This window comes from Delphinapterus leucas, chromosome 6 (genome assembly GCF_059928025.1).
Source record: "Delphinapterus leucas isolate spDelLeu-1000000601 "Yukka" chromosome 6, BTC_Dleu_Yukka2, whole genome shotgun sequence".
NCBI classification, from domain to species: Eukaryota; Metazoa; Chordata; class Mammalia; order Artiodactyla; family Monodontidae; genus Delphinapterus; species Delphinapterus leucas.
In genome coordinates, this window is record NC_143134.1 from 115,825,507 (window position 1) to 115,847,883 (window position 22,377).

The window sequence follows — 22,377 nt, forward strand, 5'->3', positions numbered from 1 at the left end:
ATCCTGCTTCAAGCCACTGCAGGCCAAGGCCAGCTGAGATCAGACCCACCCTCTGCCCTCACCTCAGTGTCTTGGCCCTGGAGAGCAGAAGAAATCCCTCCCCACCCCCATGTCCAAATGCCCATCCTATTTTTAGTCCAGTGGGGTGATGAGGCACACACATGAGCAGAGGAGACACGCACAATATTTACGTCCACTGTTCCTTGCCTCCCTGTTGATGTATAGTGTTTGCAGTGCCTCACAGGCACAGAATACCGATGGACCCACAATGTGTGGGAGCCCAGTGAGACTTCAAGCAACTAGAAGGTGCCCACAGCCCCAAGTGGTCACACGTTCCCTTCAAATAAGAATTTGCTTGGAACGTAGAAAGAAGGCAATTGTATTCTAAGAAATATGAACTACCAAGCACAACCCTATCACATCCTTCGCTCCTTTCCGGTATTAGCCAAGCACTTAGGTTGTAAACGGTGACACGAAGGAAAGGAAAGATAGAGCAACCATAGTTCCTTTTCTTCTTGATACTTCCTTACTCCTCAGTAAGCTCAGGGTAGACAATGCTAAGAGAATGTACACATCAAGAAGTAAATAAGAAATAAAAACAGTTGAGTTTGTTTTGTGCAGTGTTCCTATTATTCTGATAAGAAGAAATATATCGGTCTCTGTGAGCTACCAAATATGTATGTAATTTTGGTGATTCTGCATATGAGTTAAATGCTCTTATATATGCACTTAAGACTGGCATTACAAAATATAGAATACAATTCATGCTAATAATTTTAAATTATATTATTGCTTCACCTAGTGTGGCATTAACTAGCAAATAAAAATATTAAAAGTCAAGAGATATACCACTGAAGAAAGGAAAAAGCTTTGTATTTTAATTTTTTTTATTGCACTTTTCCCCTGCTTTTTGAACAAGGGGCCCATGTTTTCATTTTGCAGTGGGCCCTGCAAATTATTTTGCCAGACCCAAGCTCAGGGTTTTGCTTAGGGCCTCAAGACCCAGGGAAAGTCTGTGCTCTGGGGAGAGCATTTGGGCTCACTGCTTCTTGACCAGACATTCGAGTTCTTCTGTAATTTGGGCCTGTCTCTGATTGTGGTGGCAGATCGCCGCATGGTTCAGAGCTAGGCTTGAGCCAGTCTGCTCCGATTCAAGCCCCAGCCTCTGCTGCTTTTGCTGGCTGTGTGATCTCAGGCAAGTTACCTGATGTCTCTGAGCCCCAGTTTTGCTATCTCTTGAGCGGGGATTTTGATAACACTACTCACCTCAAAGAATTGTTGAGACGGTTAGGCCAGTTAATACGTGCAAAGTGTTTGGGACAGCCCTTGGAACCTACAGTTGGGACTCAGTATGTGTGAGCTATCATCCACATGGCCCATGAGGGAAGTCCCTGGGTGCCCTCTCCTCTTGCGTCTTGGTGATGCTGAAAGATGGGACCAAACTCAGTCCCTGTGTTTAGGAAGGGTCTGGGAGGAAGGGGGCTCACCAGCAGGAAGTGGGCTTCTGGTCTATGCATGTGTGATGTGCTCACTGGGGATTCTGTGCAAGGCTGTGAAGGCAGCAGTGGGCCTGGGGTGGTGTTTGGGGGATGTTGGCGGTCACGTGGTCTCCATGTCTGTTTCTAAGGCTGCCATAATGAAATACTACAGGCTGGGTAGCTTAAATGGCAGAAATTTATTTTCTCATAGTCTGGAGGCTGAATGTCTGAGATCAAGGTATTGGCAGGATCCGTTCCTTCTGAGCCCTCTCCCCTTGGCTTGTAGACGGCTGTCTTCTCCCTGTGTCTTCACGCGGTCTTCCCTCTGTGTGCATCTGTGTTCAAATCTTCTCTTCTTATAAGGACACCAGTCAATATTGGATTAGGGCTCACCCAGTGACTTCATTTGACCTTAATTATCCCCTTCAAGCCCAGTCTCCAAATACAGTCCTGTTCTGAGGTACTGGGAATTAGGACTTCAACATGTGAATTTGCGGGGGAACACAATTAGCAGGGAATAATGTCTGTGAATGCATGGCTGTTCTGTGGGTCCCTCTGGTCGCATGACTGCACACCTGTGGTTCTCTGTCAGTGTCTGTGTCCGTCTGAGTGTCTGACCTTCAGAGACTGTGAGTCTGTGAGGCCAGGCTTCTGGGTCTCTCGGTGTGCCCGAATTGGTGGACTCTGACAGTGTTCTGTGTTAACCTGCCTGTGTCGTGTGTCCCTCAGTCGGTCTGTAATCCAGGATGTTGTAAATCTGGGAGGTGGGGGGCCTGGGGAATGGGATCTGCTCACCTCTGGGTCTCTGTGCATGTGAGTCCTATCCTGTGTGTGTCTGTGATTCTGAAATCTGACCAGGCATGTGGCTGGCAGGCAGGATTTGAAAGGAGAGGGGAAGGAGCATATTGAGATTTGAAAGAAGACAGCGTGTTTACAACAGCGGGAGAACAGCGGGTTAAACATATGTTGGCGATGACGGTGAGAGGACGGCAGTTGAGGCCGGGCTGGCTCCGGTGTGAATTCTTTGGCATGCTTGTGTCTTTAAAACTGTCACGAAACCAGATACAGAAGGAAACAATGGGACTGAGCGGACTCATCCGGCGGGGGCGGGGAAAGGAGGAAGCGGCGTGTCTGGGAGGCGGAGTCATGGTGGAGGCTGCTTTGTCTCAGCACCAGCCTGCACACGGCAGGGGGAGGGGAGGGGCGTGGGGCCCGCGGGCAACGGTGAACTTGGTCTCACTCTCCACCCCCTTCTTTCCAGGTGAAACAGGTCTGCACCCTGAGCCCTGGAGCAGTGGGGCAGTGGGGCAGTGGGGGCGGGTGGGACCCTCACGTCCAGAGCCCCTAATCAGGCAGTGCTGTGTTCTCTCCTCCTTCCTACTGGCCTGCAAGGGGGTATTTATTATCTCCATCTAAGAGTTGAGGAAACTGAGACCCAGTGAGATGCACCGCCTTGGTCAAGGCTTTAGCAGCCAGGGTTTGAACTGAGGACTGTCTGATAGCTCTCAGGATTCCTGGATGGTGTTTGGTTAAGAAACAATGAATGAATGAATGAATACATGCTTGAGAGAGAGAAGGAAAGAAAGGAGGGAGGGAGGGAAGAAGGGAGGGAGGAAGGAAGAAGGAAGGGAGGAAGGGAGGAAGGGAAGAAAGAATTGATAAGGAATCTATGTCCAGGCACTAGTTAATACCCTGAAGGGCAGTAGCCAACCCTTATTTTCTCCACCACACCCATCGTTCCTGTAATAAATGAGGTTAAGCACTTCGATCTGTTCTTTTTGAAAAATCAGTAGCGGTCAAGGGATAGTGGACACAGGTGTCTTCTAACTGAGGGAGCAGACTTTTTCTTAGGAAACAAACAGGAAAGAGATGGTCAGGACAGAGATTCTTTTGTTCCCCACCCTTCCCCAACACACAGACGCTAAGTGCCGGCCTTGGTTCCGCTCAGCTGTGGATCTGGGCTTGAATACCAGCTCTACCACAAACTAGCCTCTTCGTTTTCCTTCCTCTCCTGTTCTGGCCTTATGCTTTCATGCCTCGCTTTATTTCACTGAGCAGGCTTAATGCACAGGGCTCCCAGGTTGCTTTCTCATCTCCAGGTCTTAAGGTACAAATGTCCCCCCTGGATATACCCACTGGGTCTTCCTCCTGGCGGCTTGTTTCTTTGTATGCTTTATAATTGTTGTCTGTAATCTCACACACTATGCTTGTTTCCCTTGGGGGTCTCGTGTGCCTTGGGTTGTAGCTACAGAGCAGGTTGAAGCTTGCCTCCACTGGGGATCGCAAGGTTTTTTTCTCTGGTCCTAGATGAGGTTGCTTATTAATTTTCCAGGATGAGTCTCCACAGCTCCAGGCTTTGTATGGGAGCATGTTGTGGCCCTGGAATCCCATTTCCTTTTCCACTCCTGACACAGGTGGATGGTAAGGCTTTTTGTCTCTTTCATAGACCAGTGGGTGGAAATTTTCCCCTATAAGTTTTTTAAAAAGTTTTATTGAAGTATAGTTTGATTTACAGTGTTGTGTTAATTTCTTCTATACAGCAAAGTGACTCAGTTATAGATATGTATATGTGTGTTCTTTTTCATATTCTTTTCTTTCATGGTTTATTACAGGATATTAAATATAGTTCCCTGTGCTATACAGTAGGACCTTGTTGTTTATCCATCCTATTTATACTAGTTTGTATCTGCTAATCCCAAACTCCCAATCCATCCTCCCCCCACCCCCAGCCCCGGGCAACCACAGTCTGTTCTCTGTATCTATGAGTCTGTTTCTGTTTCATAGATATGTTCATTTGTGTCGTATTTTAGATTCCACATATAAGTGATATCATATGGTATTTGTCTTTCTCTTTTTGACTTCTTTGCTTAGTATGATAATCTCTAGGTCCATCCATGTTGCTGCAAATGGCATTATTTCATTCTTTTTAATGGATGAGTAATATTCCATTGTGTGTGTCTGTGTGTATATATATATGTACCACATCTTCTTTATCCATTCATCTGGCAATGGACATTTAGTTTGTTTCCGTGTCTTGGCTATTGTAAATAGTGCTGCTATGAACATAGGGGTGCACCTGTAAGTTTTAATAGGTAGAGTTTCTGTCCTTGTTTATTATTATTTTTTTAAATATTTATTTATTTTGGCTGTGCCAGGTCTTAGTTGCAGCATGCGGGATCTTAGTTGTAGCATGCGGCATGCATGTGGGATCTAGTTCCCCGACAGGGGCCGAACCTGGGCCCCCTGCATTGGGAGTGCGGATTTTTACCCACTGGGCCACCAGGGAAGTCCCTGTCATTGTTTATTTGTAAGTGTGGCACTTTCTTATTTCCATGACGACATCTTCTTGGACCCATCATAATCTGGAAATGTCTTTGCAACTAGCTCCTTTTTTCCTTTCCAATTCCCTTGTTTATACTGTTGTCTTACCTAGTAATGTTATGTAGCTTTATTTGTTGCCTGATTCTTCCACCACAGATTTCTTTGAGGGTAAAATTTCCCTTCTAACCTTGGCTTTGGCTCTAATCTACGAGTTTTGATAAGGAGTGTTCTCCAACTCAAGGTATTCTAACGGCCATTGCAATTTCATCTTTGATCTTTCCTGGATTTATAAGTGCTTTGTTTACTTCCCAAGGTTTCTTTTTTCTTCTTTATCTTTTGTCAGTTCTAACAGACTTTTAGAGTAGATAGTAACTAGAAAGGACAACTTGAGAGGTGTCTAGAGATGGTTTATTTAAGTTGAATGTTTAAATAAATTGACAGTGCCTGATGGGACAGTACACAGGAGGGGAATCTGGTGGCCAGGTTGAACCCCTGCTCCAGGCCTGACTTAGTCATGTCAGTTGGGTAATCCAGCTCCGCTAAAGGCCTCGGGGCCTCTGGCTGCTCATCAGGAATATGGTGGCAGAGAGCCCTGGGCAGAGTTGTCCTGGTGCCTCTTTCTCTTAGCAAATACTTGCTTGTGGCTCCTGGCTTTATGGACATGGCTCAGTTCCAGCCCATTGTGTTCACAGGGCCCAAAGCTCCCACTGGCCCCCCTCCCCAGGGAGCCCCTCAAACCCAGATCCCGCCCACTGCTCCGACTCCGAATTCCCTCTTTGTCTAGTTCCTGGGGTTTCCTCTTTATTGTCTTTGAACTCAGCTATGCATTTACATTTGGGGGGTTACATTTTACCAAACATTTTAGTGTGTATAGAATAGGAGGGGGGATTTCCCATATTGACCCAATGTACCACATTGACTAGAAGTTTCTGGTGTGATTAGCTTATATCTTTGAGCAAGACCCTTACTTCTCTGAGCTTGTTTCTTCATCTATAAAATAAGTAGGTCCTATAATAGGAATATCTACAAAACATTGACTAGGTTGTTATAAGCCTTATGTGAGACAGGCGTGTGCAGAGTTTAGCATATATGGTGCCTGGAACATAGTAGATGTCTGATAAACGGTAGGTATCGTTATCATTTCTGCTCCTATTTTATATAATAAGATCTCAAGCTCAAAGTGATTAATTTGCCTAAAGTCACACAGCCGGTCAATGGACTAAACCCCAGATGTCTGAGTCTTGTCAGCCCAGATCCAGGCATGTGAGCGAAGAGGTCTTTAGAATGTCTGGGGCCCAAGTCACCAACTGAATATACCCTCATGAGGGACCCCAGGTGAGAACTGCCTAGCAGAAGCCAGTCAGCCCCCAGAGGCACGAGCAAAGTAAACAGTGGCTGGTATTGTAAGCCAGTGTTTGGGGAATGGTTGTCACACAGCAGTAGACAGCAGGAATACTGTCCTGTTGCTTACTAGGTGTAGTTAAGTCCTGGGCAGACACGAGGAAACAGCGCTGCATCATTTGTTCATTTGTCCGTTTACTCAGCAAACAGAGGTTGAGCCTCATCTGTGCCGCAGGCTCTTTGCTAGGCACCGAGGACTCAGTGGTAAACAAGGCAGGCAAGATAGGAAACAAACAAATAAATTTAAAAAAGGAAATACCAGGTAGTGATAAATGCCGGGATGAAAATAAAGCATGATGAGACAGAGTGACAAACAGAGTCTTTTCAACTTAGGTGATCAGGGAAGCTTTCTCGGAGGCATTTAAGGTGAGATGATGGACAGCAGGGAGTAAGAGCTGGCCGCAGAATATTCCAGGCAGAAAGAATTGCCAGTGGAACTGCCCTACGGTGGGAGTGAGCTTGGGGTGTTTGGGCATCACTCGAAGGCTGGCATGGTTAGAGCATAGTGAACATAGGAGCAGGAGAGGAATGTCAAGTGGGGTACGGGGCACAGCGTGTAGTGCTTTGTAGGCCAAGGCAAAGATTGCAGATTTTTTCCAAGAAGGTACTGGTAGGTATTTTAGCAAGACGGTGTGTCAATAAGAGTAGGACAGGCTATGCTGCAGTAACAAATAAACCCCCAAATCTCAGTGGCTTCCCCAACAATGGAAGTTTATTTTCCTCTTACATCACAGCCTGCAGTGTGTCTGTAGGATTTCCTCTATTTGGCATCTCAGAAGCTCAGGCTGCCTCCATCTTGTGGCTCCATCATCTTGTACCTTCAAGGTCATTGTGATGTCATCTACCTAGGGACAGGTAGAAGGAGAAGAGAGGGTGGGGAAGGCTCACCAGCTACTTATCTACCTTAACCTGGAAATAGTACAAATCACTTTGCTCACATCCTCCCATTGGCCAGAACTAGTTGCATGGCCAAGCTAACGACCAGGGAGGCTGGGAAATGTGAAAGAGTACACAGATATATCTGAGAGCTCTCAACAGGCTCTACCACAGGTAGTAATAGAATCTGAGTTATATTGCAAATTGGCACTCTGGTTACTGTAAAAAAAAAAAAAAAAAAAAAGTGAATCATGAGTAGTGGGAAGCTGAGCTATGGTTAGGTTCTGAAATTATAGCCTAACTTCTTTCCCTTTAAATTTGTCACTTGTGGCCTTAAATGCTGGGCAAATTTTACCTCCTGGAACAAAATCCACTGAAAGTTGTGTCCTGAAGGGATGCTCAGGTCAAAGCTGGAGTCAAGACTTCAAAACCAAATATTTATCTCACACCAGTCAGAATGGACATCATCAGAATGCCTACAAATAACAAATGCTGGAGAGGGTGTGGAGAAAAAGGAACCCTACTACACTGCTCGTAGGAATGTAAATTGGTGCAGCCGCTATGGAGAACAGTATGGAGGTTCCTTAAAAAACTAAAAATAGAGTTGCCATATGATCCAGTAATCCCAGTCCTGGGCCTATATCCGGAGGAAACTATAATTCGAGAAGATATTATACATGCACCCTAGTGTTTACAGCAGCACTGTTACACTAGCCAAGACGTAGAAACAACCTAAGTGTCCAATGACAGATGAATGGAGAAAGAAGATGTGCTGTGTATATACAATGGAATACTACTCAGCCATAAAGAAGAATGAAATAATGCCATTTGCAGCAACATGGATGGACCTAGAGATTACCATACTAAGTGAAGCAAGTCAGAAAAGAGAAAGACAAATATCATATGTTATCACTTATACATGGAATCTAAAAAAATAATACAAATGCACTTATTTACATAACAGAAACAGACTCACAGACATAGAAAACAAACTTATGGTTACCAGAGGGGAAAGGTCAGGGGGGAGGGATACATTAGAAGTTTAGGGTTAACAGATACACAGTACTGTATAAAAAATAGGTAAAAATAAGGACCTACTGTATAGCACAGGGAACGATATTCAATATCTTTTAGTAACCTATAATGGAAAAGAATCTGAAAAAATATATATATATATATAAAAACTGAATCACTTTGCTGTACACCTGAAACTAACACAACATTGTAAATCAACTATACTCCAATAAAAAACCAGAACAAACTCCAAGTGTTTAATTAGGGAGGCCCTGATTCCCAGACTTTGGGATCCTGGATTGGTAAATTCCAAAACTAATTTGGAAACCAACAAAGAGTTATTTTGCCTCATAAGTACATACTGTCACCATCATTTCACTTTCAAAAGGGCATCTTAAGATTTATAAGTTGGAAGGAAATAATAGCACAGTATAGAACATTCCTAGAAAAGACAGTTGACAACTTTACACAGATCATACGTGCACACGCATCACGCACAGGCGTAGACACAGTAGCCAAACACGCACAGACACTGTACATTAGTGCTTCCTGAATTGCCCATGAGAATATTTTATCATCATTAAATAAGTGAGCTATGCGGAGTTGCCTGTGTGAGAAGCTGCTTGAGGCAATTTACCACTTTTCATCCAAAGGATCATCCTCAAAACTTTTCAATTTGGGAGTCACAATTGAAGTCACTGTAGGTCTTCTTTTACTGTGATACCTTAATCCTCACATCGTGTGCCTCTTGATGGGTCACTTGACAGGCCTCTAATTGTAGTCACTGTTTGCCTGTTAGAGGCATCTTTCCCCTTAGGGCTCCCAATGTGCATTTTGTGCTCACTGCGTAACTTAAATTTTAAGCCAGAGCCTTCCAGACATTGTACTCACATTCGTTATGTCCAGCCATGTTCCTGTGATATGGTGACAAACGAGAGGAGATGAAATTCTGCTTATATAATGCCACATTGTCCTTACTTTCCTCATTTCCTGTCCCTTTGACAGGCACTGGCCCATGAACTGGTGTTTGGAGGCTACAGGGCTGGGTGAACAACAGAGGCCAAGGTCCAGAGCCAAACACAGAGATTTGGGAACCAGGTTGCCGAGAGCCGAGGGCGGCCACGTAGGCGAAGGGTGGGAGTCTGGGTGAATACAAAACGGGCAGGCACACGCCTTGGTGATTGGCGACAGGCCACAGAAAGCCTGCAGGGTGAGCTGGGGGACCCAGAGAAGCCTTGTCAGGCCCTGCAGGAGCTGGCAGGACTCTACGTGCTTCTCCAGCCTTCCCTTCTCTGGCTGCCTGCTGTCAGACTGACCTCCCTCCTTCTCCTATTCCTGTGCCCTCTGTCCTTCCTGCCTGGTTGACCTTCCTGGGCTGCGACCCCACCATTTTCTGCCTGGCCAACTTGTATGCACCCTTCAGATGGAACATGCTCTGTCTTCTTCCACCAAAAAAAAAAAAAAGAGGCAGACACAGGGAGAAGGAGTAATAGGAGGACACATGTGACTCTGGAAACCCCTGGAATTTTCCTGCCTTGTGATGGCTCCCATGAGAATCCCCATTTGTTCCAGGACTCCCAGTGAGGGATTGAAGTAACAACCGTTATCCATAGAGTAGCAGACCTCTGTCCGTCAGAATGTTCTCCAGGACTCTGGGAATCCTGTTCCAGAGTTTTGTACAGCGAAAAAGCATTTGATTGGAGTTTGATGCCTCCAACCCACACTTATAAAAATAAACTTGGCATTCAGGAGAGGCACCTCCTTTACTCCCCCGAGCCTTGAGGCTCACACAATAGGTGTGAAGTAGAAGAGAGAAAGAGGGGGCAAGGCTCCTGGGTTTCTGGCTGAGCACCTGGAAAGATGGAGTTTCCAGCAGTTGAGATGGGGAAGACTGAGGGAGGGGCGGGTTTGGAAGGGACCACCAGGAACTGAGTTCTACGTATGATGCATTTGAGGTGCTGGCTAGACATTCAAATGGGCAAGTCGGGTAGGCTGTTGGATATGTGTGTTTGGAGTTCAAGGAAGAGGACGAGGCTGGGAACATAAATTTCAGAGTCATCAGCATAAGGCTGGTATTTAAGGTCATTTGGGGGATGAGATTATGTGGAATGTGGCTCCCAAAGGCCTTCAGCCAGGGACATCAGAGCCTTCTAGCTGGCCTTGGCCATCACTTAACCTCACTGTCTCCCCTCCAGCCGTGTGCCCTTCACAGCAGCTCCAGCAGCCCCTCACCCTTCCTCTGCACTCTGCGTGTGTCCACAGCTTCCCTCCTTCACCTGTCGCTGACTGCTCCTTATTCTTCAAAGACCAGGGTATCCGGCCTTTTTCTCTGTAGCTTCTTTCTGGAAGAATGAATATTTCTATTCTCACTATTACAACAGCACTCTGACTATACGTATTGAAACCCTGGGGCAAATTACTTCACACCATATTGTAATACCTGTGTCATTGGTAAATACTTTGAAATATTACCCAGTACATTTTCTCCTTGGCAATTCCTTCTAGCATCTCAACCTGAGGCTCTTCCCTCTCTAAAGCCTCTTCTCTGAGGCTTAGTACCTCAGGGAAGTAATAGTACAAAGTAAAATCAACAAACAGCAAAAACAAAGGATTAACTTCTTGGCTTTGAGTTTTCAGATTTCACTATTAAAAATCCATAGCATCAAGGGAATAAGAAGAGAAGCTGTAGATTGGGAGAAAATATTTGTGAACAACGGTGCCTGACCCCCAGGTTATTGGGTCCAGGGTAGACCTGACCATTACTAGACCTTTCAGATTCCCCCCACTAAGACTGGAATTGGGGCTTAGAGATGCCTGTCTGTGTCTGCAGTTCTCTGGAACTGATGTGATATAGACAGGCTAACGGTACTATCACAGCAGCCCCAGTAGATTGTGAACAGGGAGAAGAGAAAGGTAGCCTGTTGGAAAGGATGAAAAACAGCAGCAGGGACTTCCCTGGTGGCACAGTGGTTAAGAATCTGCCTCCCAATGCAGGGGACGCGTGTTCGATCCTTGGTCAGGGAACTAGATCCCACATGCATGCTGCAACTAAGAGTTCACATGCCACAACTAAGGAGCCCTTGAACCACAACTAAGGAGCCTACCAGTCACAACTAAGGAGCACACGTGCCCCAACTAAAGGAGCCAACGAGCCACAGCTAAGGAGCCTGCAAGCTGCAACCAAGGAGCCCACCTGCTGCAACTAAGACCCGACACAACCAAAAAAAAAAAAAAAAAAGAGGCAGACACAGGGAGAAGGAGTAATAGGAGGACACACGTGACTCTGGAAAAGCCCTGAAATTTTCCTGCCTTGTGATGGCTCCCATGAAAATCCCCATTTGTTCCATGGCTTCTCTTTTTTTGCCCAAGCTAACTTGAGTGCATTTCTGTTACTGATGATCAAATGGCTGTTGACCAACAGTAACTGAATCCCCTCCAGACTGTGAGCATCTTGGGAGCAAAACTGACTCTGTTCATCTCTCTAAATCCAAAAGGCTGGCCAGGACTCCCAGTGAGGGATTGAAGGTACAACCGTTACCCATAGAGTAGCAGGGTTCCGTCCATCAGAATGTTCTCCAGGACTCTGGGAATCCTGTTCCAGAGTTTTGTACAGTGAAGTTATAAGCATTGGATTTGGAGTTTGATGCCTCCGACCCCCCACTTATTGCAGTGTGACTTAGGAAGCCCCAATTTCCATAGCTGTAACATGGGAGTCCCAGTTTCTGCTTCACAGGGTCAATGTCAGTATTGAGTGAAATAATTTCTGCAGAAGGATCTAGCCCAGTGTCTGGCACAGAGGAAATGCCCTGTGAATGGAAATCAGCATGATTCATAACTGCTACTGAGAGCTGACATTATTCATTCAAAAAATATTTGTTGAGTATCTACTGTGCCCTGGAGTGGTGAAAAGAGAGACAAGACTCCTCTGGTGCCTGCCCTCATGAAGGTTACAATCGAAAGAAAAGGAAGCGGCTTTTCTCGATTGCCTTCTATGTGCCGGCTCCCCGGGTCAAGCTCCTCTTGATTAGGGAGGGTATTGAAAGAATCACACTTTGGATCTGTCATGATGTGGTGCCTCTGTGTAATCAAAGCAGTTCTGCACGTGGTTATGGTTTCTTAGTTTCAACACCACCATTTGTGGTTATGCCATGTTTATTTTTCACATCCTTCCAGTCAAACTCTTCTGAAAGAGAGCCAGCCACATTTATACACCTGTCCCACAAATGTGTTCTTCCCACCTGCCTGCCTTCTGCTCCCTCAAGCATCTGGGTTCAAGCTGAGAGCACAGATCAGATTAAAAACTGTGCAAATCAGGGTACAGTTCTGTTTAGACAACAAGACTGGTAACTGATGAGAGTTTACCCTCCCTCTCTCAAGGCAGAGTCAGTCTGTTCTATCTAGTTCCTACAGATCAATACCAGAGAACAGCCTTAGGGGTAATGATGTATTTATTGAGAGAGCCCTTAAGGAGAGCCAAAAAGGATAGAAGTGATCAGTGGCGATCTCAGGTTCAGGATGCTGCTGGACTCGCTTCCTGACCTGCATGGGCTTGGACTGGCGAGCAGAGAGCTCCATGCTGTTGTTCCCCGTACTCTGCCCACCTCTATCAGAACAAGTCCTCTTTGTGGTATTGACCACCCTTTGGGATCTCATCATGTCTGAAATACACTGACCTTTTTTTTTTTTCCCTGACTATAAAGGTTATATATGTTCATTATTAAAATTTTAAAAAATCTTAATGGCCTTCCCCCCTAATAAGGAAACAGTGATTATTTTTATTTTTTTCACAGCTTTATTGAGATATAATTGACATATAACACTGTGTAAGTTTAAGGTGTAAAACATGATGATCTAATAGATGTATATATTGTGCAGTGATTACCACGATTACCATAGTAGCACATCCATCACCTTACACAGTTATTTTGTGTGTTTGTGATGAGAACTTGTAAGGTCTGCTCTCTTAGTGTATAATGAAGTATGGCTAACTGTAGTCACCATGCTGTATATTAGATCCCTAGAACTTATTGATCTTATAACTGGAAGTTTGAACCCTTTGACCCCCTTCACCCATCCTCCCACCCTACCCCTGGCAACCACCAATTCACTCTCTGTGTCTATGAGTTCAGTCTTTTTTTTTTTTTAATATATATTTATGTATTTGGCTGCACCAGGTCTTAGTTGCAGCATGCGGGATCTAGTTCCGTGACTGGAGATCGAACCTGGGCCCCCTGCATTGGGAACGTGGAGTCCTTACTGCTGGACCACGAGGGAAGTCCCCTGAGTTCAGTCTTTTTAGATTCCACCTATAGGTGAGCTCAGACAGTATTTGTCTTTCTCTCTCTGACTTACTTCACTGAGTGTGATATCCTCAAGGGTCATCCATGTTGTCACACGTGGTAGCATTTCCTTTTTTTTAATGGCTGAATAATGTTCCATTTTACATATCTATAACTATATCTGTCTCACACTTCCTTTATCCATTCGTCCATCACAGACACTTAGGTTTTTCCCATGTCTTGGCTCTGGTGAACAATGCTGCAATGAACATAAGAGTGCAGATACCTCTTTGAGACCCTGTTTTCATATCTTTTTGGATATATATCCAGAAGTAGGATTGCTTGTAATTCTATTTTCCATTTTCTGAGGAACCTCCATACTGTTTTCCAAGGGAACAGTGATTTTTATTGCCCTGGCGATATGGGCAGCCTCAGGCCATGACTGACAAAGGCAATTTCCTAGCCTCCTTTACAGTTAGGAGTGGCCAGGTGACCCATTTCTGGCCATGGGATCAGTTTCTGGGAAAGATTTTGCTCCCCACCCCATCCCCCATCCTGCCGTGAAAGAAGAGGCCATGACACCTGAAGCAGGAGGAGCCATCCTGTGCCCGTGAGGCAACAAACACGAGTGTAAAAGACAACCATCTGAGGAGGTCAACAAAGGATGCAAGGACATGTATTCTTAATGTCTTCATTTTCCTGTAACAAGAAGACTGGAAGTAGATGACTCCTGGCCAAATACATGCCTGTTGTTCAAGCTACTGTTGGTTGGGTGTTCTGTTATTTGCATCCATATTCCTAAATATGCTATAATATAGATATACAGAGGGTCCCTGACTTATGATGGTTCCACTTAACGATTTTTGATTTTACAATGATGCAAAAGCGATGCGCATTCAGTAGAAACCATACTTCAAATTTTGAATTTTGCTCTTTTCTGGGGCTAGTGATGTGTGGTAGGATACTCCCTTGTGATGCTGGGCAGTTGCAGTGAGCTGCCACTCCTAGTCAGCCACAGGATTACAAGGGTAAACTACCAATATACTTACAACCGTACTGTAACCAGACAACCGTTCTGTTTTTCACTTTCAGTACAGCATTCAATAAATTACATGAGCTATTCAATGCTTTATTATAAAATGGGCTTTGTGCTAGATGATTTTGCCCAACCGTAGGCTAATGGAAGTGTTCTGAGCACTTTAAGGTAGGCTGGGCTAAGCTTTGATGTTCGGTGCTGTATTAAATGCATTTTTGACTTAATGATATTTTCAACTTATGACGGAATTATCAGGGTGTAAGCCCGTCATAAGACAATGAGGTCTGTAGATACACTAAAAGTCTCTTCCCTTTCCCCAAATATAGCCACTGTTAATGTTTGGTATACATTTTTCCAAGTATTGTATGCATATGTTAATACATATAAATAATCACAAATACATATAAAATTAGTGGGCTCATAGAATAAATGCATTCTGTTCTATAAACTGCTTTTTTTACTTAACAAAATACCATGGTGTATTTCTGTGTCAGTACAACTTTTTTTTTTAACAAGTTAATCTTGTATTGCTAGACATTTAGGATGTATTCAGTATTTTCTCATTATAAGCAATGCTGAAATAATTATCCTTGAACATACATCTGTGTGCACTTACCTGATTGTTTACTTTGGATAATTATTAGACATGGACGAAGGATATGCACATATTAAATGTTGACACATCTATCTATTAAACAAATGTTTCTTGAGGGCCTAGTATGTGTGGCACAGTTATGCTTGATGAACAGATACCTTGGTGGAGCTTTTAGTCTCGTGGGGAGACTGACAGTTGAACAGGTAAACAAATAGTACATAGTTACAAATTGTGATGAGTGATGAGCAGGAAATGAACTGATACGGTATGTAAACACTGGGGACATACTTAAATAGATGACCAGTGAAGGCCTCCAAGGAGGTGACACTTAAGGTCAGAGTTTAAGGATGAGAAGAGCCCAGGTCCTGTAAAGATGGAGAAGAGGAGTGCTCTGGGTGAAATCCCCCAAGGAAGAAAGAGCTTTGATGTTGAAGGATCTAAAAGGAAACAAGTGTGTGGCTGAAACAGCTGAGAAGTGGATGGCGGGGCAGGCAAGGTCTAGACAAGACAAGATCTTGTAGGTCATGTTGGAGCATTTGAATTTTATTTATCCTATGGACAGTCACTGGAGAGCTTTAAGCAAGGGAGTGACTTGCTACATTTTATTATTATTATTATTTAGTGACCATTCTTGTTGCTATCTTCCATTGTTTGGATGGAGGCAAAGCCAGATCAGTAAGGAATTTATTGAAGTGGTCTAAGCAAGATAATATGGTTTGGAGTGGGATATTAGAAATATTCAAATAGGTCAGTGGATAGAAGCAAAGCATTTATAAACAGGGAACTTATACTAGTGGCCCACAATTTTATTTACTGAAGTTTTATATTATATATTAATATGTTAGAACAATATTATTACTGCTCTAATAGATATTACACTATAATATAAAAGTTACTTTATATTGTATATTCATTATTGTTAATAATGTTCTTATAATAATAATAATTTAATATTATTATTCAGTTTAAAAAATTTCTTGGATATTTTCCCGTATTTATTTATTGGGATAAGTTTTAAAATAATTTTGTCATGTTCCATTGCACCCCACCGCCAAATTATATTGGCTCTTTGATTTGGATTCCACTAAATTTATAAGTTGAGTTGGGGAGATATGACATCTTTGCAATATTGAGACATCCTGCCCAGGGATTTTTTATGTTTTTCCTTTACTAAGGACTTATTTTTTATGTCCTTCAGTAAGGTTTTATAGTTTTTTTCCTATGGGCCTTGACATTTCTTGTTAAGTTTATGCCTAGGTATTTTATAGTATTCATTGCTAATGGAATATAATCTTTTTAAAAAGTCATACTTTCTAAGTGGAAATCACAGATATTTAGTGTTGTAATTAGGGAATCTTCTAAGTAATACTTCTCTTCCTCTTCTGAATTTGGAAGAAACTGAGGCATGGGTACAGAAAAGAGACATAGGAGATAAAAATACTACATTACTGATAAAGTTGACTGGAAAAATGTAGCTTTTAATCTGTAAGCAAGTAGGCTTGCTGTATTTCTCCCTGAACTGGATAGATTTACCTCCATAAAAGCAGGTAGTGCTGGACAATAGTATCTTTACCCCGGAAACAGGTCCACTTACCACCTGGCGGAGAGCACATGAAAATATTTGCTCTCTGCAGTAAGCGAAAGCCAAAAAAGAGAACTCAGAGCATCTGTTCTTGTCTAGTTCCTTCTCCCACGCTCACTAGTGAGATAAACCATTCATTGTCCTCTAGGGTAGAGAAAGGTCACGAGTCTTTTTCTAATGGAAGTCCCTCTATATGGAAAAGAAGTCTTTTCCCTTAACATTTAGGAAAGCCATTGATTTTCATTTTTATCTTATAACTAGCCACTTTACCAAAGTCTCTAAGCTTTTTAGTTGATTCCCTTAAATTTTTATTTTTAGGCATGCATTTACATCGTGAACAAATGACAATTTTGTCTCTTCCTTTCCATTATTTGTATTTCTTATTTATTTTTCTTATCTTATTGCATTGGCTTTAGTTTGTACCAATTTTATTGGGCATTCTTGTTTTGTTTCTGACTTAAATGAGAATACCCTTAGTGTCTTACCATTAAATATGTTTGTGGATGGCTTCTGATAAATAAACTTTGTCATGTTAAGAAACTTAAGTTTTCTTCCTAGTTCATTAAGAGTTTTTTAAGAAAATTGTAAGGTATTGAACTTATCAAATATTTTAAAAGTATTTCTCCTGTTGATAATATCCTGTGATTTACTTTTCTTTAACAATGAAATGAATTTACATACTCCCTAATGTTGAATCATCCTTGTACTTTTGGAATAAATCTTGCTTGATTATGGTGGATTTTGACTTGTATTACAGCAAGTTGGATTCAAATTGCTAAAATTTTGCAACTACTATATAGTTAAGCAGATTGGTCTATAAGAGTAATGATTCACATGTTAGAGATTAATTGGTGAACTTTGAACAGGTGGTCCTGGCTCAGATGAGTTTGGGAAATGCCAGGTTAATCAGGTTTCTTTACTCTTGGACTTCACAGAGACCTTAATAATACTTATTGTGATTCTCCAAAAGATATAGACTAGAAATGGCATGCAGCACTAGCACTTTCTCAAGTTATTTGACTGCAGAACCTCTTTTTCAAAAAACACATTAAATTCTCTGGAAACTAGTGTTCTATAACTGATCTGTAATTCTCCATTTTGGTGTTATCTCTGTCAGTTTTGTTATCAGAGTTATGCTAAACTTCGGAAGTGAAATGGAAAACTTTTTTTTTCCGTGTAACAGTTTAAATAACATAAGGATTATCTGTCCCTTAATGGTTTGATAGAACTTGCCTATAAAACCATCTGAAGTAGTGGCATTTCTGAGTGATACAGATGCTCAGGAATGCACACACTAACAAGGCTTCCCCACAGGACATTTTTTCCCAACAGCCAATTCTTCCTGGCACCCTTTTCTTTAGGATCAAACAGCTATTTTAGAAAAGCCTAGAATGTGTGAAAATTACACTTGAGGCATTAGCAAAGTGAGGCTGATCAGTCGTGCAGGGTCCTCAGCTCTAACAAATAGCATGCTGGCTACTGCTCCGGGGTGCCTTGCTGGGGCTGTGTACAGCATTTTTGGTTAAGGGTGCAGAGTTGACTCCCGCCTTTCATAGTAGCCACTCTCGCTGAGGGCCAAGCTCTGGACCCCTTTCCTCATCCAGTTCCATTTTATCCTCTGGCTTGTACCTTTTCTAAAGTACTGTAGGGCGATAGGTGTGCTTAAACTTCTTCTACATGCTTCCTGGAGGCCAGCCCTCAATAGTTCTTGCTATAGACCTCTGTGGGTAGATCATTTGCCCAGCATAAGGGGAAGGCAGAGAATTGCTAGGAGATCGGCGTCAGTTTGAGAGGCCTGGTATTAGCAGTGGGGACTAGGGCCAAGCAAAGCTTATGTGGGGTCAGCTGGACCAGTGGGTCTCCTGAACTGTAATGAACTGAAGGATTGGCTTGGGGTTCAGTAGGGCTGGGTGTCCCTACAAGTGAGGGGGAGCGGGTGGTGTGTGTGTGGCCTGGGGGCTTCTAGGGATCTAAGGCTGTGCTGAAGGATTAGTCTAGGGTACAATGAGGCCTAGGAGAGCTGAGGAGGCTGCGGGTCCCTGGAAGAGGCCAACTTGGGGGAGGGGGGCAATTGGGGGCCCAGGCTCCGACAGGCCCGGGGCTCCCGTGGGTCTGGGCTGGGGCGGGGGCCGCCTGCGTACTCGGAGAGGCCAGGTCGGCGGCGCCGGGGCCCTGCCCGGGGCTAACGGGCCGGGCCGCGGGGAGGCGGGGTGCCGGCCAGGCGGCGGCGCGGGCTCCGGACGCGAGGGCTCCCGCTCCCTCCTCCCGCCCGAGCCAGCCTCGGGCGCCCGGCGCCTCCTACGGAGCCAGCGCCAGAGCCGGGAGGCCCCGGCCCGCCGCCGCGGCCCGCGGAAGGAGCCGCCGCTGTTGTTGCTGCCGCCGCCGCCGCCAGGCCGCGCCCCGCCCCTGCCGCTCCCCGGTGAGGCTCGCGCTCGACCTGCGGCGCCGGCCCCGCCGCCTGGGCCCCGGGCCCGGCCCCTTCCGCGCCGCCCGGGCGATGAGAAGCTGCTTCTGCGTGAGACGGAGCCGGGACCCGCCGCCGCCGCAGCCGCCGCCACCGCCGCCCCAGCGGGGAACAGTTAAGTGAGGCAGGGCGGGCAGGGCGCCGCGGAGGCTCGGCCGAGCCGCCCTTGCTGCCCCCGCGGGCGGGCGGGCGGGCGGGCCGGCGCAGGCCCCGGGCCGAGGGGCGGGTGGACGGGCGGAGCCGGGCCGCACCGAGGCCTGCGGGCTGTGTGCCCGGCCGGCCGCGGGGACGGGCCCGGCGGCCTCTGCTCGGCCCTGCGCGCGCCGCGGCTTCCCGTCCCCGGCTTGGCTTTGCGGCTTGGCGGAGCCGGAGGGAGCTCGGGGACCAGGGTGCGAGCAGCGTACCCTGGGCCGGGGCTGGTGAGGGCTCCGGAGAGCCACGTCCGCCCAAGTGAGAGGTGAAGCGGCCCACCTGTACCGGGGCACGGCGGCCACCTGCACAGACCCGGACAGTGGTTTCACTGGCCGGGCCCGGGGGCCACTCTCTGTAGTCACGTGGGTGCCGAGCTGACTGCACCTGAGCCTCGGGCATGATCTAGGGTGCGGCCTCATCTGTGACCTGGGCAGAGCAGAGAGGACACCCAAACTCCAGGGCAAGGTGAGGTGCCGGCTGGGGCACCCAAGACCCAGAGTACCCAGGCTCGAAGGATGGTGCGCCTGTTGATGGTCACCCCACGGGGACTCCAGCGCAAGTGAGGCTCAGGGGCAGGGGCCGGGTGAAGAAGGCAGACCCTTGAGCATCTTCGTCCTCTTTGTTACCAACACACAACTCTTCCTGAATCATCAGCCTTTCCGGCCATTAAAAATGACTCTTGTATTCCCTGCCCCTCTGCAGCCTCTTCAGCAAGGCACAGGGGAAGGCCACAGAAGGGCCAAAGGCAAATGGCTGTTGCTCCTTCTCTGCTCCCCGCCCCCACCCACGAACCAGCCCCCCCGCTCAGTTTTCTGCCACAAAGCAGACAGCAGGCCAGAGTCTCTTTAGGGGCCTTTGTCTCCGTGATTCCTTCTCAGTATAATCTCATTGTACATTTCTCGACAGCTGGCTGGATCTCATCTCATTTTAACAGGGCAAGAAAATCTTATCAGCTGCACCAGAAAAGCCTTAGAAAAGTTAGGAGATAAGCTGTGTGGAAGCCTAGACTAACTCAAAAACTCAGTGTACTCAGAAGATTAGTACAGGAGACAGGTGACACCTTCCTTGCTTGTGGAAAATTGAACCAGGTATTTCAAGATATTGTGTCATGCATAGAATATTTAAATGGGGCCTCTTCTGGGACCTGGGCACCAAGACCCATGTGCAGCAGTTGACACAGCAGTTACTGGTTCATTTGAGCTTAGGATCATCTTCTTTAATCCACATTTTTCATTCCTTCCTTTTAGCATTTAGGCCGCACTGCTGACTTATGCTGAAGGCATTTCCCTGCCCTGCCTCCTTCCCACTGGTGGGCTTTTCCCCACTTTTAGCTGGAACAGTGCACCATGATTAAATGCAAGGACTTTATAATTAGGCCTCGGCTTAAGCCTTGGCTTTCCTACTTACTGTGTGTTCTTAGGGAAATTAGTGAACTTTTCTGAGCCTCAGCTTCCTCATCTGTAGAGTGAGGCTAATGACAATATCTAGCTCATAGAATTATAGTAAGAAGTAAATGAAATATTAGAAGTGCTCAGCTCCATTCGTGCCACAGGGCAAGTAGTTAATAGAAATTAGTGGTTATTGGGACTTCCCTGGCGGTCCACTGGTTAAGACTCTGCGCTTCCACTGCAGGGGGCACAGGTTCGATCCCTGGTTGGGGAACTAAGATCCTGCATGCTGCATGGCGTGGTTAAAAAAATGAAATTAAAAAAATTTAAAATTAGTGGTTATTATTAAGGGTTTGTTAACTGGTTAATCAGAAGAGTAGCTTCAGGTTTTTTTAGAGTGCCTTTCTGTTTGTGGTTATTATTTAGGGCCACTAGGAAGGGATGGTAGAGTAGAAAGAACACTGGGCTTAGAATGTCATTTTATCTCCTGGAACCCAGGAGACCCTAGGCAAGTCATGGAACCTCATGGGACCTTTCTGAATCCCCATTTCCTCATTTGTTAAAGGGGCCTAAGAATAAAAGCTACCCCATAAGGCTGAGTGGGCTAATGTGTATGAATGTGTGTGACACTGTGGAGGGCGTTGGTGGGTCCTCACTAAATGTAAGTGGGATCTAACGTCAGACCCCGGTTTTGTGGGTCTGCTGTTTTGACAGTTTGTTTTGGTGGGGGAAGACTATAAGAAAAACAATGCAAGAATGTCTTGTTTGTGTACAAGGATATCTTGGTGCTTTACAAAACCATACAACCGTGTGAACACATTGTGATCCCCTCTCAGGGCCTTGGAAGGGGGGAGTGGGCGCTGAAGGTTCATCTCTATCAGTTTCACAACAGATTTGCTTGTGGAAGCATCAGAATCCAAGTGTCCCCGGCCCCGCTGCCTTAGCAGGTTGGAACTGCTCCATGCTTCGTGCTCAAAGAGCGACATCCTTGCCACACTGGAAAGTCATGATGGTGTTGGAGTCAAGAGTGGGAAGTGTCAAAGGTGCTATTATGATGGTGAAGATAACAAATGACTACATGGTCGGATGTGGTGGGCTGAGAACACTGTATTTAGTTGGCTGTGGTTGAGTGAGCAGTCTCGTTTGTGCGTTGGCTTGTGGGAGGGGAGGCCTGGGTTCTTTGAATGAGCTGCCTTTCCCCAGGCTGTTCTCGCTCTCTCGGAGGCCCTCCCTTACCGGTGTTGCACTGGCCCCACTGGTTCTCCTTGGCTTTGTGCTCGCTGGGCCGCCCTTGGGAATTGTGGTTTCCCTGAATTGTCGGCACTGTTTGCAGCGGGGTTGCCTACCTCACATCTCTTCTCTCCAGCTGCATGGGAGGCAGGGTGTGCTTGACGTTGCCTTCTTGTTGGGGACATCCTGTGGGCAAGCGTTGGTTTACTTGACACACTTCTGGCGGGATGCAGAGCTTGTCTAGGCTGAAATGTGAGAGGCCCGTGGGCCTAGAGCCCAGGGGTCACATACTAGAGCTTTGCAGCAGCTCATACTCCCCAGAAGACTGGAGGGCCGTCTTGCTGGGCCTGTGGCTAGGATCAACACGGGACCGTTCTACGCACACACACACACTTTTTTTTTTTTTTCAAACAGATACTGATCAGCACAGCAAAATTTCAAAAGAATATCCCCTAGGAGAGAGAAATAAATGAATTCTTAATGAACTAAGAAAGAACCCTTAGGATGTTTATTAAAATGCA

General features: G+C 45.6%; 1 protein-coding gene across 2 annotated transcripts in view; it reads left to right on the forward strand.

The window, feature by feature from the left end:
- The first annotated feature begins 18,872 nt into the window (after positions 1–18,872).
- Positions 18,873–22,377, forward strand: part of MVB12B (multivesicular body subunit 12B) — a 183,582-nt gene continuing 180,077 nt past the window's right edge. For both annotated transcript variants that reach the window (XM_022578726.2, XM_022578724.2), the window contains exon 1: positions 18,873–19,160. In XM_022578726.2, coding sequence (XP_022434434.1) covers positions 19,080–19,160 — 81 coding nt within the window. In that variant the 5' untranslated portion in view covers positions 18,873–19,079. The remainder of the gene's footprint in view (positions 19,161–22,377) is intronic.